This window comes from Equus asinus, chromosome 5 (genome assembly GCF_041296235.1).
Source record: "Equus asinus isolate D_3611 breed Donkey chromosome 5, EquAss-T2T_v2, whole genome shotgun sequence".
NCBI lineage: Eukaryota > Metazoa > Chordata > Mammalia > Perissodactyla > Equidae > Equus > Equus asinus.
The window spans coordinates 81,205,679-81,228,544 of record NC_091794.1 but is presented as its reverse complement, the minus strand read 5'-3'; the positions used below and the strand labels follow the sequence as shown (position 1 = coordinate 81,228,544).

Here is a 22,866-nt window from a genome sequence, read left to right as displayed (position 1 = left end):
TTAAGTTATAACTTAACAAATGTTTGCTTAAAACTCCAGTGAGTGCCTTACTTGAAGACACACTGTAATTATTAATAAAATAATTAAAAATATTAAAATAATCAGAACAAGCCATAGCTACATGGGCCTATAGATAATGCAGCTCTCCTTCTTTTTATATATACCCAACATTTTATTCTTTAAAAGAAATAAAGGATGGAAAGACATCCCATGTTCATGGATTGAAGATTTAATACTGTTAAGATGGCAATATGCCCCAAAATGATCTACAGATTTAATGTAATTCCTATCAAAATCCTAATTATTAGAAACTGACAAGCTGATCCTAAAATACACATACATATTTTACCTAGAATAGTCAAAACAATCTTGAAAAGGAGAACAAAGTTGGACGATTCACACTTCTAATTTTAAAACTTACTACAAAGTTACAGTAATTTAAAGAGTCTAAAAATAAACCTGTATATTTACGGTCAACTGATTTTCCACAAGCTACCAAGATAATACAATCAGGAAAAGAAGAGTCTTTCAGTAAATGGTGCTGAGAAAACTGGATAACCACATGCAAAAGAATGAAACTGGACTCCTTCATATCATATATACAAATTAATCCAAAATGGATCAAAGACCTAAATGTAAAGGCTAAAACTATAAAACTCTTAGAAGAAGAGTAAATCTTCATAATCTTGGATTAGGGAATAGTTTCTTAGACATGACTCCAAAAGCACAAGCAATGAAAGGAAAACTGATAAATTCATCAAAATTTAAAACTTTGTTTTGTCAACAGACACCATCAAGAAAAGTAAAAACACAACCCACACAGTGAAAGAAAAATTTGCAAATCACATACATGATAAGAGACTTGTATCTAAACATATATAAAGAACACTTAAAACTCACCAGTAAAAGGACAACCTAATTAAAAAATGGACAAAGGATCTGAATAGGCATTTCTCCAAAGGAGATATACGAATGACCAACAAGCTAATGAAAAAATGATCATCATTATTTGCTATTAGGGCAATGCAAATAAAAACCAAAACACAATGAGATACCACTTCATATCCACTAGTTATAATCAAAAAGATACAATAAAAACTATTGGCAAAGATGTGAAAAAACTGGAAGCCTCATAACTGTGACAATGTAAAATGGTGGCGCTGCTTTGAAAGGCAGTCTGGCAATTCCTCAAAAGTTAAACATGACCCAGCAATTCTACTCCTAGAAGAATTAAAACACATCCAAGAAAAATCAAAACGTTATGTCCATACAAAAGCTTGTAAACAAATGATCATAGCAGCATTTTTCATAATAGCCAAAAGTGGAAACAACTCAAATGTCCATCAACTGATGAACATATAAACAACTGTGATATATCCGTACAATGGAATACCATCCAGGAATAAAAAGGAAATGAAATACTGCTACATGCTACAACATAAATGACTAAAAATCTTATGCTAAATGAAAGAAGTTAGACACAAAGACCACATAATGTATGATTATATTTATATAAAATGTCCAAAATAAGCAAATCCATAGAGATAGAAAGTAAATTAGTGGTTGCCAGAAGCTTGAGGGGGGAGTGATTGTCAATGAGTAGAGGGTTTCCTTTTGAGGTGATAAAAATGAATATGTTCTGGAATTAGATAGTGATGATAGTTGTACAACTTTGCAAAAAGACTAAAAACCACTTAATTATACATTTTAAAGGGTAAATTTTATCATATATGAATTATATCTCAATAAAAAAATACTTTTTTATTAAGAGAAAATGGGACTCAAGGAGCTCTAATACAGTGGTATGCTCAACGAGTCAAAAGCCACTCATCACAAAGCAAAGTCAGTGGTGTTGCCCAGAAAGAACCCAAGTCTCTTGATTTCTAACTATTTCTTGACTCTCCTTTGGACCACGTTAGTACAAAGTTCTAAAAGTTCTAAATTGTCATTAATGTCAGAGAAAGTCAAGTAATTCACCTACTTGAAGAATAAGAACTCCAAAAATTCTCTCAAAGTATATGAGTTAATGTTAGGAAGTGAAATAAATTGTCTTGACCCCTGCCTTACCGAGCAAAAGAAAAGGTCTGAGTAAAAAGAAACAAAGTAACAATTTCTAGAACATCTAAAGACCAACCTAAATCTAAAATAGCAAGAGATTAATATACAATTAGAAAAGTTTCTTTAAGAATAGAACAGCTACTTCAAGGTTAATTAGGAAAAGACAAACATCATTCTTGAGATAAACATTTACTAAGCATCTACTACATCAGACACTACACTAGGTGCTAAGAGGGTATAAAAATGTCAAAGACCCAATCCTTGTCAACAAAAAACTCACAATTGAGTGGAACAGCTCAAAATACAGATAGCTACATTATTTAGGAGCTATAACAGTGGTATGCTCAAAGAGCTATCGTAACAAAAAGAATAGAGGTGAAAATAGGGAGAAAGAAAGAAGAAAAGATGAAATAGGAAGAAAAAGGAAGGTTAACTCCTTTCAAAGTAATGCTGACATTTGAGCTGGGGAATTAAAGGACAAGTAAGATGGAAAGAGAGTATTTTAGATTCAATGAAGAGTGGAAGCAAAAATAAGAAGATACAAAACTGCATCACAAATGCAAGAAAAATAATGCAATATAGCTTGAATATAAAGTTTATGGGTGCAAAGTTGGGGGCCAGAGTTGAAAAGGTAGCAATACAGGTAGTTTCATGTTTTTATTTGTGTACCATACCTTAAGGCAGCAGTGGAGAAGATGGAGCAAAGGTAGACAGATTAGAGGAAGGAGACCAGTTGGAGGTGATACAGTAATCCAAGTTACTTAACATTAAAATAACTTTATTTTTTAAAAATCTCACTTCTTCTAATTACTTTGTTTTCATATAAAAATCCAGGATCCCAAAACATCAATGATGATGTAAGGAATCAGATGAAAGGCTGAATCAGGTTCATGAGGTCATGAGGTCCCTAAACCCTATATAGATTGGGACAATACTATATACTTTCTTACATAAAAATCTACAGTGAAACAGATGCTCCTGAACATGTCTCATATCCAGGAACTGCTGGGGACAACACAGAAGCCCTAATGTTCCAGCATCAAAACAACTGGTTGAACCTATTTCACCAATTGTACCTTAACATAGACAAAAAACACCAAATGGAAATTCTAGCATCAAAAAGTCCAATAACTGGAATAAAAAGCTCACCAGACATGCTTAACAACAGATAGAATAGAGTCAAAGAGTCAGAGATCTTGAAGATAGATCAGCAAAAATTATCCACTCTGAGTAAGAAAATGAACAAGGGAAAATGAATAAAGAACGTCTCAATGACCTGTGAAACAGTATCAGTCTATCATATTTTAATTGGATGCTTTAGCCTCTTTCTTCTTTTTAGGAAAGAAGAGAAAATGGGGCCAAAATTTTTTTAAAAGAAGTGACCAAACCAAAAATATCCCAAATTTGGATGAAAACCTCTTTTTATTGACCCAAGAAAATCAGCAAATCCTAACTGGAATAAATACAAAGAAAACTACTCTGAGGTGCATTAAGTCAAACTGCTTAAACCTAAAGATAAGGAGAAAAATCTTGACAACCACCAAAAAGCGAGTGTAAGGGCACATTACATACAAGGGAATAAAGATATGAATGACAGCTGACTTTTCCCAGAAATAATGGAGGCCAAGGACAATCAATGGAGCATCTTCAAAGTTCTGAAAGGTAGGGAAAACCCTGCCAAGTTCAAGATTCCACATTCAGAAAAAGTATTCTGAGAATGAAATAAACATCTGTTCTGATAAACGAAAGCCTACAAAATTTGCTGCCTGCAGACCTGCACTCTAAGAAATGCTAGAGGCCAGCCTGGTGGAGCAGTGGTTAAGTTTGCATGTTCCACTTCGGTGGCCTGGGGTTCACTGGTTCAGATCCTGGGTGTGGACCTACGCACTGCTTGTCGAGCCATGCTGTGGCAGGCATCCCACATAAAATAGGGGAAGATGGGCATGGATGTTAGCTCAGGGCCAGTCTTCCTCAGCAAAAAAAAAAAAAGGAGGACTGGCAGCAGATGTTAGCTCAGGGCTAATCTTCCTCAAAAAAAATCAAAAAGGAAAAAAATGCCAAACAATGTTGTTAGACTAAAAGACACCATTGATTAAACTTGGATTTACAGAAAAGAACATCAGAAAAAGTAAATAGCAAATATTTTCTTCAACATAGTTTCCTTAAAACACGACTGTTTAAAGCAAATAAAACAAATCCTAAGGTGGAATTTATGATGTAAGTTGAAGTACAACATAGGAGAAAAGCACAAAGAAAGGGATGGGTAGATAAATGGAATTATACTGTCGTAAGGCTATTACATTTGTGAAATGGATGAGAAGAGGTTTAAGTGGTATGAAGTGTGAAGTGAAAGGTGGTACAATATTGCCTCCTAAATAGACTTTGATAAGTTAAATAGTAGATATTGTTAAGCTCTAAAAGGGCTACTAAAAAATTAATAAAAGGAGCATAGCTAAGAAGTCACTAGAGGAAACAGAATTCTATAAACTATCTGATTAACTACGAACGTTGCAGAAATGAAGCAACACAGGAACAAAAGAACAACAAATATCTACCATACCAATACTCAAATTAAATATAGACTAACCACTCCAATTAGAAGGCAGAGATTGTCAGACTGAATTCAAAAACCAAGAGCCAATGGCTACAAGCTGTTTATAAGAGACACGCTTTAAATACAAAGACATTTGTAGACTAAAAACAAAATACTAGAAAAAAAATACTATAAAGTTACATAAGAAAGCTGTGACAGCTATATTAACATCAAAGTAAGCTTCAAGACAAAGAATATTTTAAGAAATTAAGAATAACATTTCATAAAGACAAAATAATTCAAAAGGAAGATTAAACAAACCATACACATCTATCAATTTGAAATGGAACATAGACCTAAACGTAAAATCTAAAACTATAAAACCTATAGAAGAAAAGAGAGGAGAAAATATTTATGACCTTGTTTAATTTCCTGGACAAGACACTAAAGTCACTAATTATTAAATTAAAAATTGATAAATTAGACTTCATCAAAATCCAAAACTTCTACTCCTTTTAAGACACTATTATAAAAACAAAAAGGCAAACTACAGTCTGAAAATATTTCCACAATATAAATCCAAGAAAAGACTTCTATCCAGAATATATTTTTAAAAGTCTTACAACTCAGTAATAATGATAACCAAATTAAAAAAAAAAAAAGGTGAAAGACTAAAAGAAACATCAGAAGAGAAGATATACAAATGACCAGCAAGCACGTGAAAAGATGCTCAACATCAATGGTCATAAAGAAAATTCAAAATAAAACCATGAGATACCACTTCATACTCACTAAAATGGCTAAAATTAAAAATATAACACCAAATGTTGGCCAAAATATGGACCAACTGCAACTCTCACACATTGCTACTGGGAATTTTTAAATATACCACCACTTTGGAAAAAGGTTTGGTAGTTTCTTATAAAGTTAATCTTCCACCTACCTTTTGACACAGCTATTCTTCTATTGTTCAAGAGAAATGAAAGCATATGTCCATAGAAAACGTGTACCAGAATTTCCTACTAGCTTGTTCATAATAGCCCAAAACTAAAAACAACCCAAACGTCCAGCAACAGATAAATGGATAAATAATTTGTGGTATATTCATATAACGGAATACTACTTAGTAATAATAGGAAACAAACTGACATATGCAATAGCATCACAGACATTATGCTGAGTGAAAGAAGCAAGACAGAAATAAAGTATATACTGAATGGTTCCATTTACATGAAGTTCCATCATGTGAGAGTCATGTGAACTAATCTACTATGGAAAAAGTCTACTAGAGACTTAAAGATCACTATCTAAAACTGGGGCCTGACAACAGGCTTGCTTTAAGAATCAAAATAACACATGTAAAATAGCTCCTAATCTGTAAAGCAATATACAAATGTAGACATTATTATTAATTCATATCAACAATTCTGGTACAGCAAATTAATGTCCTCCTGAGGGAGAAGACTGCAACGCCTTAGTCTGCAAAATCCCAAAGAACGATCACAAACCAGAACTGGCCATTATTAAGCTTTGAACATATCTTCCAAAAACAAATCAACTACCAGCTTGAAGATATCCTAAAACAAAGATTAACTCGGGCGGGCGCGGGGGGGGAGTGGCATTCAGTTGAAAAGTAGGCAGCATTTTCAAATAGACATGATCAAACAAATAATACAAATAAGTCATAAACTTTAGGAAAATTAAGGTAATCAAAATATAGAAAATCATCAGAAATAAAGATGTGTCAAAGACCAACAATGGACTTTAATGCCTTTACTTTCATCATTACAAAATATTTATCACTTCAAATAAAATACATTTCAATTACTCCAATAACTTATTTCTAACTGAAATTTTATGTCAATACAAAGTACCCTGCTGTATCACACACTAATGTGGCCTTTCTTTAATAGCCTCAGATTAAAAATACAGTAGTTCCCCCTTATCCATGGGGGATATGTTCCAAGATCCCCAGCAGATGCCTGAAACCATGGATAGTACCAGACCATATAAACTATGTTTCTTCCTTTACATACATATCTTTGATGAAGTCTAATTTATAAATTAGGAACAGTAAGATATTAACAATAATAAAATAGAACAATTATAACAATATGCTGTAATAAAAATTACCATAAATCTTAGCAACCTCAGCATATGATTTTTTTCCTTTCCTTATTAAGTCAAGAACTTTCACCTTTTCTTTTAAACGAAGTACCTTATGGTTTCTCTTTGGCATATCTGAATTGCCAGTATCACTACTCCTGCGCTTTGGGGCATTAAGTAAAATAAGGGTTACGTGAGCACAAGCACTGCAAAAACGCCAAGAGTCGATCTGATAACTGAGACAGCTACTAATGACTAACAGACAGGTAGCACGTACAGTGTGGATACACTGGACAGAGATGATTCACATCCTGGGCGGGACAGAGCAGGACAGCACGAGATTTCATCACACTACTCAGAACGGTGCACAATTTAAAACTTATGAATTATTTCTGGAATTTTCCATTTAATATTTTCCAACGATGGTTGACCAAGAAAGCAATACTACAGATAAGGGGGGACTACTGTAGCCTAATAAAAATGCCATTATCCAATTAAATATTAAAAGGTCCAAGAAGCTAATAGTAATTTCATATTACTGGGGAGAGCAGTCCCTATCATAAATAGCTAGCCATCCCAAATGGCTAAATCTGTTAATTTTATGTTTTATGTTTTAACTAACCCTACTGCCAAGTATATACAGTCATGCACTGCATAATGACATTTAAGTCAACAACAGGTGCATATATGATGGCGGTTCCTACCATACAGCCGAGGGGTATAGTAGGCTATACCACCTAGGTTTGTGTAAGTACACTCTATGATGTTTGCACAACGAAATCACCTAATGACACATTTCTCAGAGTGTGCCCCTGTCAAGTGACACATGACTGCATGCTCATTGGTAAAGTGAATCAATTGTCTGCTATTCCTTGGCTCTCAATGCACACCATTTCAGGAGCCTCAGACAGTACTGGATCCCTTTTGTCTCTGACTTCTTTGGCTTCATACCACGTCTCAATGTTGTTGTTCCTTTTCCCTCCCAGTTTAGATTTGGCAGTCTAGTTTAAACAGGTTCTTTTGCCCTTCAACATCTTAAGATGCTGCTCTGATAACTGCACACAGTTCTAAGGCACAGTGTTTGCGTGCACCATAGATAGAGTGAACATACTTCCCAGTACAGTCTTGGTTTATACCTGTTGCCTGAGCATAATTAAGAATAATGCCCCCTTTCATTCTCAGAAGTTTCTAGTTTGGACAACAGGTTAAATACTCACTCTACTCAGATCACAAAAATAGGCTATTAACCATCAAAGACACAGGAGGCACTCAAAGGCTGGCAGCTTGGCTGAATGAATGTATGAACAAAAACTATTCCAATGCCAGCTCAGGTCCCTGGAACATTCTTGTTGAACAAATACAGCTTTTTATTATTTTTAAATATACTGATAATCAAATTAAGCTAAGTGTTACCCAAGAGACATTAAGAGACTCTTAATCAATGGATTAAAAATAATATGTAATTAGCATATTGATTGTAGTATAGTAAATGGTTCTCTAAATGTTAAGGATATTTTAAAACAGTATGTTCTATTAAGTGATTAATAGTTGGCCGTATCTTGTTTTTAAATCCTCAGTGCCTTAATCTAATCCTCTTAGAAATTATTTTTTTAAGTTGGAGATAAATAAGGTTTTATTATATCACAATTGGTTTCCAAGAGACAGACAGCTCACCTATATTTAATATAACTCACAAAGTAGTTTAGTAAGACTATTATATGTTATTAGTTTAGGTTAATTCAATGTTGTTCTGTATCTCAGTATTTGTCAAATTAACTATTGAGTCAAAGCCTAAAAGAAAAGAACCTGATGGTCAAATAAATTTATGACTAGCAACAGCCCGTATGTTCTTCCAATCTACCACCGTGATTAAACTGTGGTAAATGCATATGACAGAATATATGAAATAAAGTGGAACAAACTGCTGACACAACAACATAGATAGATCTGAAATGCATTATGCTAAGTGAAAGAAGCCAGACTCAAAAGGTCACCTACTGTATGAGTCCCACTTATAGGAATTCCTGGAAAAGGCAAAATTATAGGGACAGAAAAGAGATGAGTAGTTGCCAGGGCCTAGGAGTGGAGGGAGGGGCTAACTTCCAAGGGACAATACTGTTCTACATCTTGAGCATGGTGATGGTTACAGGGTATGCATTTGTCAAAACTACTAGAATTATACACCAAACAGTGAATTTTACCACATACAATTTTTGGAAAATTAATCTGTGGGTAAAATATTTTTTAAAAAAGTAGATCTGGAAAAGGAAAAAAGAGGCCAACAACAAAATTTTACCTCCCATTCTTAAGAAGAGAACAGAGAATACTGCATGTGCAAATAAAAAGTAGCTCTAACTGAAGTGCTCTGACTAACAGTGTATTGTCAGGGCTCTGGGCCAGCACTTCTTGCAGTGTTCTCTCTCTGAATCAGATCCTCATCTCTTACCTAACTCAATCTTTCCAACCCTCTCTGAATGCCTATGCTTACTCTGGGCTTTCAGCCTTGGTTTGTGTAATGGACTGTCTCACATTCATAATCCACCTTTGCCTTAACATGCACTCTCAGACACAGATCCATTTCTTCACTCTTGGACATTGTCAGTATTTAGGTTAATTCCCTTAACTCATGATTCTATCAACTTTGTTCTGACCGGTCCCTCAACTAAATTTGATCACGTGGTCTTCTCAGCCATCAACTGGGGTTCTTCTTACCTGCCCTGAGGCAAAATCACTAAGGTTGGTAGTTTCATCTATCCTTGAAGCGCTTCAGAAGTGGCAAACTCTAAAGCCTCCCTTGGGAACCCTACCAGTGTTTTTTCACTCCAATAAATATGATGTCCTTATTTTTGGATAAGATAAGCAACCAAACTCTTGCTTATCTTTAAGTTCTACTTCCTGCTTGGTTTTATACAAAGACACAGATAAGAGGTCAACTGCTTCCTCACAAAAATCATGCATCTACTTTAAGACTAGTATTAAAACTACTACACTCTTACTTTTCTTCTTCAGCGTACGCAGCTATGATTCCTACAACACTGTTTATCACTTAATGTTACATCTTACGTTCTCTCAAATCTCTCCAGTTTTTGTCTATCTTTTTACAAATACAGTGACGAAAACAAGATACCAACAAATAATTGACAGTTTACAAATAAGTACAACACAATACTGACATGGCCAAAAAAGAATATCCTTTGAAAAAAAGATATTAGTCAATTATGTTATGGTCCCTTAAACTATGACAGAGGACAGAAATAGAAAAAAAATCACAATCTCAGAATTCCAAAAGTTAATTCTCTAGCAGTGAGTTCGCTGTTTCCTCACAAACCAGGAGATCCCAATCTTGACAGTCACTGAGTCTTTACAACCTCCCCATCCCTGGGCAAGAAACAGCTTTAAAAAAAAAAGCTCTTCCCTAATCTTTTACTTCCTTTAAAAAGTCAAAGTTTCATTTTTCTGAGCTGGAGTAGAGGGAACAAGGTTGAGAAAAGATTAAGCTGGAAAGCAAAGAAAGAGAACTTTATCTATTTTTCAAAACTAAACTTAGCTGACAGAATTTGTTTTTCCATAATGTGAGTAAAATATTTACCTTCCTTTAAGATAATTAAGAGGCATGTATGAGTTGCAGAATTACACAACTTTTACCAAAAAAAATGAGATCAAAAGTCCAGAAAATATAGCTAATGAGAAGAGAGGAGATAAAAGACAGGAATTAAAAAATGGAGATAGACTGCAGGATGCAGAAACAGGTTTGTAATCAAGGGAAAAGAAAATAGCAATCTGTCCCCAAAAAAAGCAGCAGTGTGATGGACGCAAAATACAATTTCATTTTGTTGTGTTTCCTTTTAAAAAAGGCAATAATGTGGCTGTTTGAAATTAGTTTCGGAAAACGGATTTCAGACCATCAACATTACAAGGGAGGGTATCAAAGATTAAGGGCTTTTCCAACAAAGGCTTCTAAAAAATGAAGGACTGAGTCATGAGTAATATAGCCATAAAAAAAAAATCTATAATTCAGCAATACTCTTCAAGTTTAGGCTGGCCTTCATATCTCTCTGGTAAGACACCAAACAGGAAGCTACACCATAAAAATATGAGGAAGATGCTACTATATGAGCTACTTCTACCTGTACCTCTTGGACCTGTCTGGGTCATGGCAGCAGCTAGCAAAATCCTAAGGGGTTAAAGTCCACCCCATACCCAAGATCCAAAACTACTCCCACCCCACCTTGGCTCAATGGTTTTCTCCCAATGGTGAGGGTGGTTTTGGAAAAGCTCCTCAAATGCCAGGAAACACTGTAATACAAAAAGAAAAAACAATTCATAAGTACCAAAACTTAACTAACATTTTGGCCTCCCTCTCAAGGAAGATTGATATAGTGGAAAAAGCACTAGTCTAGGAACCAGGAAACCAAATGTATTCTGCTTTTTCAGCATTCATTCTAAGATACTTGCTGTACTCCAGGTGACTTGTAGGGGAGGACAACAAATACTCTCTTTCTGCTAAGGGTTGTTAAACTAGTAGAATATAAGCCAGAAGCTGCTGATGGCCATCTCTGCCACTAATTGGGCTAAAAATGAAGCCTTGAGAGAAGCCAGCAGAAATAAGGATGTAAAGAGACATTCCTGGTGACACATTTAAGAGCCAGGCTCCAGCTTTTCCTGCAGATGTTTTTCTCCCTTAAGTTGGTCTGTAATGGGTTTCTGTGACTTGGAAGTAAGTCTGGCCAATACACTTGGGTTCTAATTCCACACTGAACTTGGGCAAGTCATTCATCATTTATTGGCCTTCATTTCCCCTTCTATAAAATGGGCTAGGTTTGAGGTTTTCAAAACCTTTTAAACAAAAATCTTATTTTGACATCAAAAATTAAAATGACTTTATTCATAAAAATATTTTATAAGATCAGATTTACATTTACTTCTGACCAAAATCAGTAACAATAGGTATTTAAATCTCACCTTAAAACTGAAAATAAAAGTGACTATTAATATAAATGTACTTTGTCAGATCAAATGTATGATATTTACTATTATGAACAAAATCAATGAGAACAATGTGTTTTGATAAAAGCAAAATGTTCAAATTGGAGACTAATGGTAAAAGTTGAAAGCTTTTATTAACTTCTAAGGAATTAACTTATTTCTCTGTTTTGTTTTGGGTGCACATTAGTAAGACAATCCTAATTCAAAAAGAATAGTGGCAAAGAGTAACATATGTTTTCCACATCTGCCTGATCCAAGGATATTATTTAATTAAAAGTGAAGAAAATCTTTAAATTCTGCACAAAAGAAAATCTGACAGCACAAGGTTCTCTAAATAGGTCTCTGACTGGTTAAAAGTTAGTACATAACACACTTAAGCATTCATGTGTGGGTTTTTTTAAATGATTTAAACCTCATTTAAAAATTAAATCTAGGGCCAGCCCCATGCCTGAACGGTTAAGTTCACACGCTCCGCTTCAGCGGCCCAGGGTTCACCAGTCCGGATCCTGGGCACAGACCTACGCACTGCTCATCAAGCTATGCTGTGGTGGCATCCCACACAGAAGAACTAGAATGGCCTACAACTAGGATACATAACTATGTACCAGGGCTCTGCGGAGGAAACAAAAAAAGGAGGAAGACTGGCAACAGATGTTAGCTCAGAGCTAAGCTTCCTCAGCAAAAAAGCATACCTTAAAAAAGAATTAAATCTGAACCAAATGTTTACAGATTCCAATTTGTACCTTCATAGAATTCTAATAAAACAGATAATCTCTAAACTCTTCTAAGAACATTTTCAGTCAGATTCTTAAACATTCACTGCCCACAGGAAATCGTTAATGAAACAAATATCAAAAGTTATAATAAGCCTGCTTTAAAGGAAAGAAAAATTTTACCAATTCCTATTCACAACCTTGGAGAGTTATGAACACAGACAAATAATAAATTGGGTCAAATAAGAAGACTATTTAATAATCTATTTAATCTTATTGAGAACCAACTTGATGGGGAAGATCATAGAAGGTGCTATAAAACATTCATTATTTAAGAGTGCCTGCGGGGCTGGCTCTGTGGCCGAGTGGTTAAGTTCGCGTGCTCCGCTGCAGCGGCCCAGGGTTCAGATCCTGAGCGTGGACACGGCACCGCTCATCAGGCCACATTAAGGCAGCGTCCCACATCCCACAACTAGAAGGACCTGCAACTAAGATATACAACTGTGTACGGGGGGGGGGGGGGGGGATGGTTGGGGAGATAAAGCAGGAAAAAAAAAAAAAAAGATTGGCAACAGTTGTTAGCCCAGGTGCCAATCTTAAAAAAAAAAAAAAAAAAAGAGTGCTTGCTTTACAATAGAAATGAATAACTCTCCATCATCTCTAACCTCAAGAAGTTAACCATCTAGCAGAGGATATAATACATTCATTCATTCAATAAGAGTGTCTCCTCAGTGCCACCAGCCACTGTGCAAGAAACTGGGGCTAAAAAGTAAACAATATATACATGATCCCTGCCTTCATAAGTTTAGACTTTAACCTAAAGGCAGTAGATAACCAATGAAGATTTTAAACAAAGAAAACATACAAGTAGGTTGACATTTCTGAAAGATCTCTAGCTACTATGTGAAAGTTACATAAACTGGAGGTAGTATACCCAAGGATAGAGACACTAGTTAGGAGGTACTACAGTGATGATAAAGTAACAGGAACTCAAAAGAGGGAACAACAAACTGGGCTGAAGGATGTGGAAACAAAAGAGCTTCAGAGAAGTAATGCTGCAGTTCCATCTTAAAAAATAAGGAGTAGGCCAAACAAGTAAAGGGAAGGAGTTTGTGCAACAAGAGAAGGCAATATGAAAAGCATGTTGGGGAAATTTCAAGTAGGTTCCTCACAGTGGGTCTTGAATGAAGTGAATCACAGCTAGAAAGGCAGATCCAAGAAAAGATAGTAAAGGGTATTTTATACCAAAGAAATATCTCCAGGACACTGGGGAGTACTTTCAAGCAAGACGACGATATGACCACGCTTACGTTTCAGAAAGATTTTTCCAGGGACAGTTAGCCTAAAGAAGATGACAGGAAGTCTAACCATCTAAGAATACGTGCTTGCCAACAGATACACTGTCTCAAAAGTCCTAACCTAATGATTTATCGTGACAACCAAATATAGTCCAAAAAAGTACTCTGAGCATTAGAAACTAAGCAACTAGTATCAAGTTCAGGCCACAATGCAGTTGACATGGCTATTAAAATAAAAACAAGGACACCTCTGTAGATAAAATACTAAAAATGTAATGGTGGCAGAAGATGAATGAAGAGGAAAAAACAGCAACTAAGAAAACAGGAAAACAGAAAAAGTTTTATTTCAGGGTAAGAATTACCTCCATTTGTTGTCAATTACGCATAGTTCCACTTCTTATATGTAATAATCAATAAACTGTGGTTCCTGACATGTAGTTCAAAAACCAACTTTAATATACAACATGTAAGAAGATAACCAAACAAAAACCAGATTAGAAACAGACAACTATAACAGAAGACCAGCTCTACACTAAGTCAGCTTCCCACCGTTTAAAAAGAAAGCTCTCCCCACGGTCATGGCTGAGTGGTTCAAGTTCTGCATGCTCTGTTTCAGTGGCCCGGACTCGCCAGTTCAGATCCCCAGCGTGGACCTACTCCACTCATCAGCCATGCTGTGGAGGCATCCCACAAACAAAAGAGGAGGATTAGCACAGATATTAGCTCAGGGCTAATCTTCTTCAAGCAGAAAAAAGAGGAAGATTGGCAATGGATGTTAGCTCAGTGAGAATCTTCCTCATCAAAAAAAAAAAGAAGCAAGCTATCCCTGCCTAGCCGGTTCTTGAAGCATACCAACTATAATGGGAGTGGGATGGGGTGGGGTGGAGTAGATGGGGTGAAGGAGGACTTGCTATTTCAAAAAGGTTCCTGATCAATGAAGTAGACAAGTTCTTGAATGCTCTCATTCCAGTTCTTTTTCTTTATGCAAAAGATATAACTCAGATTCAAACAAGACAACAGATATAATGAAGAATCCAATTATTTTATCTTAAGAAAACGAATCCTACCTTTCCAGGGTCATCCTTGGATCGAGGCACTTTAAGGAAACATTTGTTCAGCGACAGATTATGTCGTATGGAATTCTGAAATTAAAAAAGAAAAGCCATAGGGTCATCGGAATCCAAAGAACAAAACCCTCCTTTAAAAACAAATCAGAAAACTAAATATCTCTATACATTGGAATACAAGTACAAATGGAATAAGCTTTTAAAATGAGCTTAAAATTTAAACCTTTCTAATTTTCAAATTATAAATGCTGCAAACGGAAGTTATTAGAAAAGATAGCTTCTAGCAGATTTTACAAAACTCCAAAAAATGGAATATATATGTCCTATTTTAAATGCTTATTAAGACCTTTTAATGATGTAGGAAGATGCCTATAATTAACATTAAATATTAGATGCCAAATATAAAATTGCATACATATGATGACTTTAATTGTGATATGCATTTATTTTTTTAATTTTTTTCCTGCTTTTTGGCCCCAAAGCCCCCCAATACATAGTTGTATATTTTATTTGTAGGTCCTTCTAGTTGTTATGATATGCATTTATTAACTAGTTTATTTATTCTTGAGAAAAAGCCAGAATGCAAAATGCTAAGTTATTCTAAATGGTATTATCGGTGATGGTTATTTTCCTATTTCTTTTCCTGCAATATTCACATGATCTACAAGGCACATGTATCATCACTTTTTAACGAGTTAAAAAAATTTTTAAACAAACTCACTGCTCCATTACAAGAGCATATAGAAGACAATTAGGTTCTCACTACAATCTGTAAGAAGGAAAACCACCTGGGAAGACACTGGCTACAGACGGTTAGAAAGAACATCTACGTTCCTTAACGTAGCCTAAAAGAATAACCAACTTGGATGGCAGGAAAATGCACCTGGAGAATCTGTGAGATAGGAAATCTTTTCATGAAAAAGGAGTACTGTGCCACAATTTTTACAGAAAATACCCAAAGGCCACTTCTTAACGAAATGCTCCAAAATCCATTCCATAATTTTGCTCATTACAAATGGCCAGGTATTTGGTGCACGGGGCTCCAATTGCATTTACTTAGAATTCGGGGGGGGGGGTGTCATTTTTTGGCATAATGTCTATTTTATTTTTTAATATAAAATTCAAAACTCTAACAACAATGTCTACATTGAAACTTTCCTCTCATGGGGCAATATCAGGATTAAAGAAGTTTTTAAAAGATGACTACAGAACATAAATCCAAGCCTATCTTATTACCAAAACATCAACTTAAAATTTATGAATGTGAGTTCTACCTCTGCTTGGGATGTAAATAGCTACAAGGAAGATGACTCCCCTGCCCCCAAACAATGAGAAAACAACAGGTAAGTCAAAAAAAAAAAAAATCATACTTATTTTTGAGCTGCATCAGAGAGCTGAGGTTGCAAGGCAGCCCAACAAATGAAATTCCTAACAGGGATAAGGCCATTCAAGGAGAAAGGGGACAAACTCTCTCACCTTTTGGCAAGGTATGGGAGAAAGAGGTGACCATCATCCATGCATCCAAGAAATTAGCTAAAATTTGAAAGGCCAAGCATGGGCTAAGTATGTCAGTTTAGAGTAACAAGGTCTCCAGACATAAGGGAAGTTCCCACTCACTCTCGAAGCTCTTCTCCATGGGCCTTCACCATATGCTCACAAGAAAGATTGGAGGTAGAAAGGAGACCAAAGAAAGTCTCCTTTGTGGCATAGACAGGAAGAAGGTAACTGACAGCTTCAGTGGGAGACAAAAGTGCCATCATCTTCTATAGATCTTACAAAGCAAAAACTTAACGTTGAGGTAGGGGCAGCAAAACGTCTCACCCATAGGACTTGGCAAAGATTGCTTCTGAGGGAAGAATGGAAGCAAAACCCTTCTACCTCTAGGGAAGGATAGGATATCATTTCCCAGGACACAGGCAAAGATCTACTACTGATGGAGTAAGGGTAGAAGCAAAATCCTTTTACCTCTGGGACAAGTGGAAACTACCTTGGGCCCAGGATCCTATGCAAATACACCACGCCTAAGGTCAAGGTCAGCTACAACCAGAGGAGTGGCAAGAAACTCCCACCCAAAAGCAACTACAGATACAAAGCTAGTGTGGTTGAGGGGAAGAAACACTGAAAAAGCCCCACCCCCCAAGTCCAAGGGCCTTAGTAAGACACAGGCTAGATCAAGACAACAGAGAAAACCCGTAGCCCCTACCACAAGCCTAGCATTGAATAATAAGCAGTAATAGTCTACTGACAGAGGAGGGACGGGAGCAGGGAGACAGACTCCCATCTGTAGCAAGGTGGGCAGAGACAACTAAAATCTAAACAGAAAGTTGTAAAACTGAGAAAAGCATACAGCACCCAAGCCCCTCACTCCAAGCACAAGGGAAAAGGAACCTACTGCTAGAGGAATGTGAAGTCTGTGGTATACTGAAGGTAAAGATATCAACAACAAAACCCAAATCCAGCTTGACTACTGATCGATTGATTCAACTCCTCGCACAAATGGCCTGGGAAAAAAGATGGTTGTCCCTTTACAGGTATACATACTATTTACCTCAACCTCTACCATTCTTCTACTCATATATCTGGCACTCAGTCAAAAACTGCAAGATATATAGAAAAGCCAGGGAAAAAATGCCACCTTCAAGAGATAAAGTAATCACCCAACTGAGAGATGACTCAGGTATTACAACTATCAGACAAGAACTTTAAAGTAACTATGACTAAGAAGTTCAAGGACCAAGTAGAAAAAAGTGGACAACTTGCATAAAGAGAAGAGAAATTTCAACAGAGATGTGGCAACTACAAGAAAGAGTCAAATGTATATGACAGACATAAAAAACATGATCAAAGATAAAGAATTCCCTAGATGGGCTCACCAGTAGACTGGACACAACTAGGGAAAAGCTCAGGTATCTTGAGGATGGATCAAAAGAAATTATCCAAACTGATACACACACACATGTACATAAATACTAAAAACAAACAGATCATCCAAGAACTGTGGTTCAAGTCTCAGAATGAGAAGAGAAAAGGAATGCAGCAGAAGAAAAATCTGAAGTAACAGCCAAGAATCTTTCAAAATTAATGCAAGACATCAAATCACAGATGTAAGAATTTCAGAGAACACCAAGCACAATAAATTATAAATGTACACACATATATTCGTTATAATGAAATGCTGAAAATCAAAATGAAGAGAAAATCTTGAAGAGAGCAAGAGAAAAAAAGAAAGATTATGTACACAGGAATAAAGACAAGAATTATAGCAGATGTCTCAAAAACTATCCAAGTTAGAAGACAAGAGTGACACCTTTAAAACACTAAAAGAAAAAAAACCTGTCAATTCTATACATAGTGAAAATATCTCTCAAAAACGAAGGCAAATGAAGACTTCCAGACAAACAAAAGCTGAAAGCATTCATTTCTTGTAATGCCAGTTGGCTGGCAATTTTATAAGGAAGTTCTTCAGGCAGAAGTAGGACACTAAATGGAAACGTGATCTACAAAAAGAAATGAAGAGTTTCAGAAATTGTAAAAGTGAAGGTAAATTTAAAAGACACTTTTTCTTATTTATAATGCCTTTAAAAGATAACTCACTAAAGCAAATACAACAATTTATTATGGGGTTTGTAACAGGTGAAAGTAAAATGAATGACAACAGTAGCACAAAGGATGGGTCTGAGGAATTACAAGTATACAGTATATGGTTTACAAAGTTCTTAAACTATGTGTACGGTAAACCCTAGAGAAATCACTAAAACAAAATTTAGGAAGTGGTATAACCAACAAAATAATAGTGGAAAGAAAATGTAATCATAAAGAAATACTCAGTCCAAATCTACAAGAAGATGAGAAAAAGAAAGAATTAATCAAACAAACTGGAGTTCATCCACCTATCGTAAAAGTCCAACATGGGTGGTTGGCTTGGTGGCACAGCGGTTAAGTTCACACCCTCCACTATGGCGGCCCAGGGTTCACTGGTTCAGATGCTGGGTGCAGACCTACACACCATTTATCAGGCCATGCTGTGGCAGGCATCTCACATATAAAATAGAGTAAGGTGGGCACAGATGTTAACCTCAGCAACAATCTTCCTCAGCAAAAAGAGGACTGGCGGCAGAAGTCAGCTCAAGGCAATCTTCCTCAAAAAGAAAAAGTTCAAGATGGGAAAAAAACAAAATCAAGATGGTCATATTTTCTAAATGGCTTCAGGGGAAGAATACATGTCTGCTTGGGTCTTCCTCCTCTACAAAAAGTTTAAAAGTTGGAAATCTTCAAGGCTCTGCCTTATGTCCTTTTTTTCATTTCTATATTCGCTGCCTAGGCAATCTCACCTACTGTCATGGCTTCAATGACTATCTGTGACACTTAAATACATCTAGATCTCTAAACTAGACCTCTCCTCCTGAGTTCCTAACATATATTTTCAATAATCTACTAGACATCTAGTAGACATATAGACTAGCAGTAGCCCCTAGTAGACATCTAGACAACTAGACATGTCCAGAAACACCTCAAACTCGACATATTTAAAACTAAATTGAATCTTTATCTCCAGTGTGATATTAATTCCGTTTTCCTTTCTCAAAGACAGTTATTCACTTAACTGTTTCAATTAGAAACCTGTAAGACATCCTTAACTCTTCCCTCCTCCTCATGATCTAAAACAAATCTGCCACCAAATCTTATTAAGCCTACCTCTGATCTACTTACTTTTACTTCATCTCTTCTGTTACTATCTTAGTCTAGGACACCAGTCTCACCAACACTAGTACAACAGCTTCCTAACTGGTGTCCACCCTCCACCATCCTCCACCCTGCAGGCAATTATCTCTTCACAAGGCAAATTTGATGCTACCCTTCACTTAAAAGCTTTCAATGACTTCCCATTGCACTTAGGATAAAATCCAAAATCCTTAACAAGGACTCCAAAGGCTCTTCATGATCGGACCCTACCTTGCTTTCTATATTCCTCCCCTCCAATGTTCTTTCTCACCTCTAGGCTTTCCATTTGTTGCTCCCTCTACAAAGATAATTGCTCCCAGCCTTTCTCCATTCCCTTCACCTAACAGAGTCTACTCAACTTTCAATTCATTCTTGGTTTAAACGTCAGTTCTTTAGAGAAGTCCTTTCTGACTTTCATAGATTTGGTTAGGTCTCACTGTAATAAACTCCCTCATCACATCTGCAATTACTCATTTAATGGTCTTCCTCCTCCATACTGTACTGTATACCCAAAATATAAGTAGGCTCCAAGAGGGTAGGGACTTTGTCTATCAACTGAGAACCTAGAATATAATGCTTTTCAAATGGTAATCCCAAATCTGTTGGAAAAAACACCAAAAGTGTATTTACAAAGTAAAAACAGCCACACAGATATGAGAGCCAGAGCATGTTATGTGTATACACACACACACACACACACACACACACAGTAGAAAAGAGATTACTTCAGACCTCACAACTTAGGCAGACCCTACCTCTAATAACCCCAAGAAAAGAAGATGGGACAGGAGAGAGGTAGAAATAATTAGGATGGTCCAGGTTAACCTGAAGAAAAATGCCCCAGGTTAAATAACCGATCAAGGCATATTGCTTGGCCTTGAAAACCCCAGCCTAAAAAGCAGTTTCTCCGAAGTACTGTCTACTTGCACTAGAATCATTTGAGATGAATTTTAATGCAGATTCCTAGGCTCCAGCCAAGATGACTAAAACTCAAAATCTCTGGAGTTGTGACCCAGGAATCTAAAGTTTAAAAGCAGTCTAAGTGATTTTTATTTTAAACTTTAAACTGGTACCTCTGAATCAAACCAACCACCACATTCGCACCTGTATCTCTCTTCTCCCACTGTGAGAGACCTGGTTCCCCAAAAACATCAATACATGTACTCATTTGTTCTATCCTACCATGCACGTAAAATAGTTTCAGAATTGCTCCCATCATATTTTCTAGAGGCTACTGGAGGTAGAGACCACCTCTAGCGAAATACCACTACCAAAAACAAATCTACCAAGTAAAATTCATGATTTCTTTGCAATTCTTTTCGACCTTAGTATGTATCCCATGAAGGTATAAAGTCAGAATGCTCTTTTCAAAAGTTTCTTGAATTTTTTTTCTGTGATTATGTTATCCATTTGATATGACATAAGGCTCATTTGTTTCTGCTTATATTCAGTTTTAAGGTTTTCTCTTCCCATCCTTGTTGGTCTTCTAGTTTTTTTTTTTTGAATGTGTGAAACACATGGTTCAAAACTCAAAACTATATAAAAAGGTATACTTGAAATTTTATTCTTTTATAGTCATTCTACCTTAGTTCCATCTGTCCCTTATAGGTAACTGTTTTTTACATTTCTAGTTTATTATTCCTAAATTTCTTTTTACAACAGTAAGCAAATATATAATATATTCTTATTTCTCTTTTTTCCCCAGATAAAAAGTAGCATAATACACCCCCACATACACATAGCACTCTTTTGTATTTTTCTTATTACCCTAAACTCCAGTAATTTAATAGGCTAATTTTCTTTAGTAAGGTGAATAGCACAAAAATTTGAATTCCTTTTCCTCTAATTCAGATTACAAAATCATTCAATTATGGAAAATTCAAAGAGTGCTTTTGAAACTCTTATGGAATATTCAAAGAGTTATTTTTAATATGCAATCTCCCTTCAGTGCTCTGGCACAAAATGAAAGGGAGTTTTACCTAAAATATTAAAATTCTATTTGAATCCTTTTAAGTGACCATGGCAACATCTTCTCCTCTGGGTGACTTTAGCTGGCTCTACATTTCTGTCTGGAAAGGTAGCTGACAATTGCTTTAGGATCTTTCTTCCACCCTCTCTTGACCTCCCATGTTCTCCTAACATGGAGATGGCTCCTCCAAACCTGAAGAAGAAATAGTGAGCAGAAGATTGTAGGAGTGTGCTAAAACAAATCTAAGGACAGCAAATGGGAAGTAAAACCTGAAAACGGAGAAAGGACCTGAGTAAAGGAGAAGATAAACCAGTTTCCATTTGTCTCCATTTGAAATGCTCAAAATATTTTTATGTTTAACAAAATAAAATTAAAAGAGATCACGGCAAGATCTAGGCACCTTATATTGGGTCTGAGAAACTTTTTAAAAGAATAACTATGAAACAGCAATCCCTGGAAATATTAAAAGTGTGCCTAAAGAAACAGATTGGACCAGATGATCTCTCTAGCATATCTTTTAGTTCTAAGTTCTAAGACCAACATCATCTTTCTCCACCTATTCCCATCTCTCCCTTTCCACCTCCCTCTCTTCTTTATATCTAAATCATGTATCTTCCCGTTGAAATTGTATCACTACTTCTAAACCAGTTTCAGACCATGACTTCGGCTGGCCAGCAGAAAGAAATTCAGCAGACTGGATTTGGCACTCTCAGGTGAACTTACACTTCAGCAGAAGCTGAGGTCAGACAGGTAAATGAGGTATACAATCAAACTTTATGTACTATTCCCTATCAAATTTAGATCACACTGTTCAGCTTGGCATTCCTACATTCACTGGATCTCTATATTCTGAGCTCTATCCCAACTCTTACTGCTCTCTACTAAGAACCGCCATAACCAGCTCTTTCCTAAGAGCTATTAAAAACACCTCCCCAAATCTTATTCTTCTTCAAAATACAGCTCAACTCCACTTCCTCAGTAGTGTCCTGATGATTCTCCTTCCTTGTACTCTCACAGCACTTGCTTGTGCTACTCATTTTAGAACATCATCATACTTCCTATAACCTCCAAATTCTCATAGCACTTATTAACCGCACCCTTCATTTAATACTTTTTACTAGGTCACATATATACTGGATATTTTCATGGCTGAGACACAACAGATATGCCCAATTAGTGAACTCGTCATAGCACAGCACTTTATACTTCTCTGTTACAGAGCTTTTTACATAGCATCTTAATCACTCGTTTATATGTATCCCCCACACCAATAAAGAATACAAGTTTCCTGAAGGTGCCCTCTGTTAAGTTTCTTAGTACTGCCAAAGCGTAACATACTGCTCACAAGAGTATACAGTAAATAAATCCTTTACAAATTAGTGAATGAAAAACTAAATTAGCTAAAAACAAGAGA

General features: G+C 36.1%; 1 protein-coding gene across 13 annotated transcripts in view; it reads right to left on the bottom strand.

The window, feature by feature from the left end:
• FOXJ3 (forkhead box J3) overlaps positions 1-22,866 on the bottom strand; it is a 133,946-nt gene that overhangs the window by 61,001 nt on the left and 50,079 nt on the right. For 11 of the 13 annotated variants that reach the window (XM_014867288.3, XM_070510156.1, XM_070510158.1 and 8 more), the window contains one exon: positions 14,762-14,836. The exons of the other annotated variants lie outside the window; for them this stretch is intronic. In XM_014867288.3, coding sequence (XP_014722774.1) covers positions 14,762-14,836 — 75 coding nt within the window. The remainder of the gene's footprint in view (positions 1-14,761; positions 14,837-22,866) is intronic. 13 annotated transcript variants of the gene reach the window in all.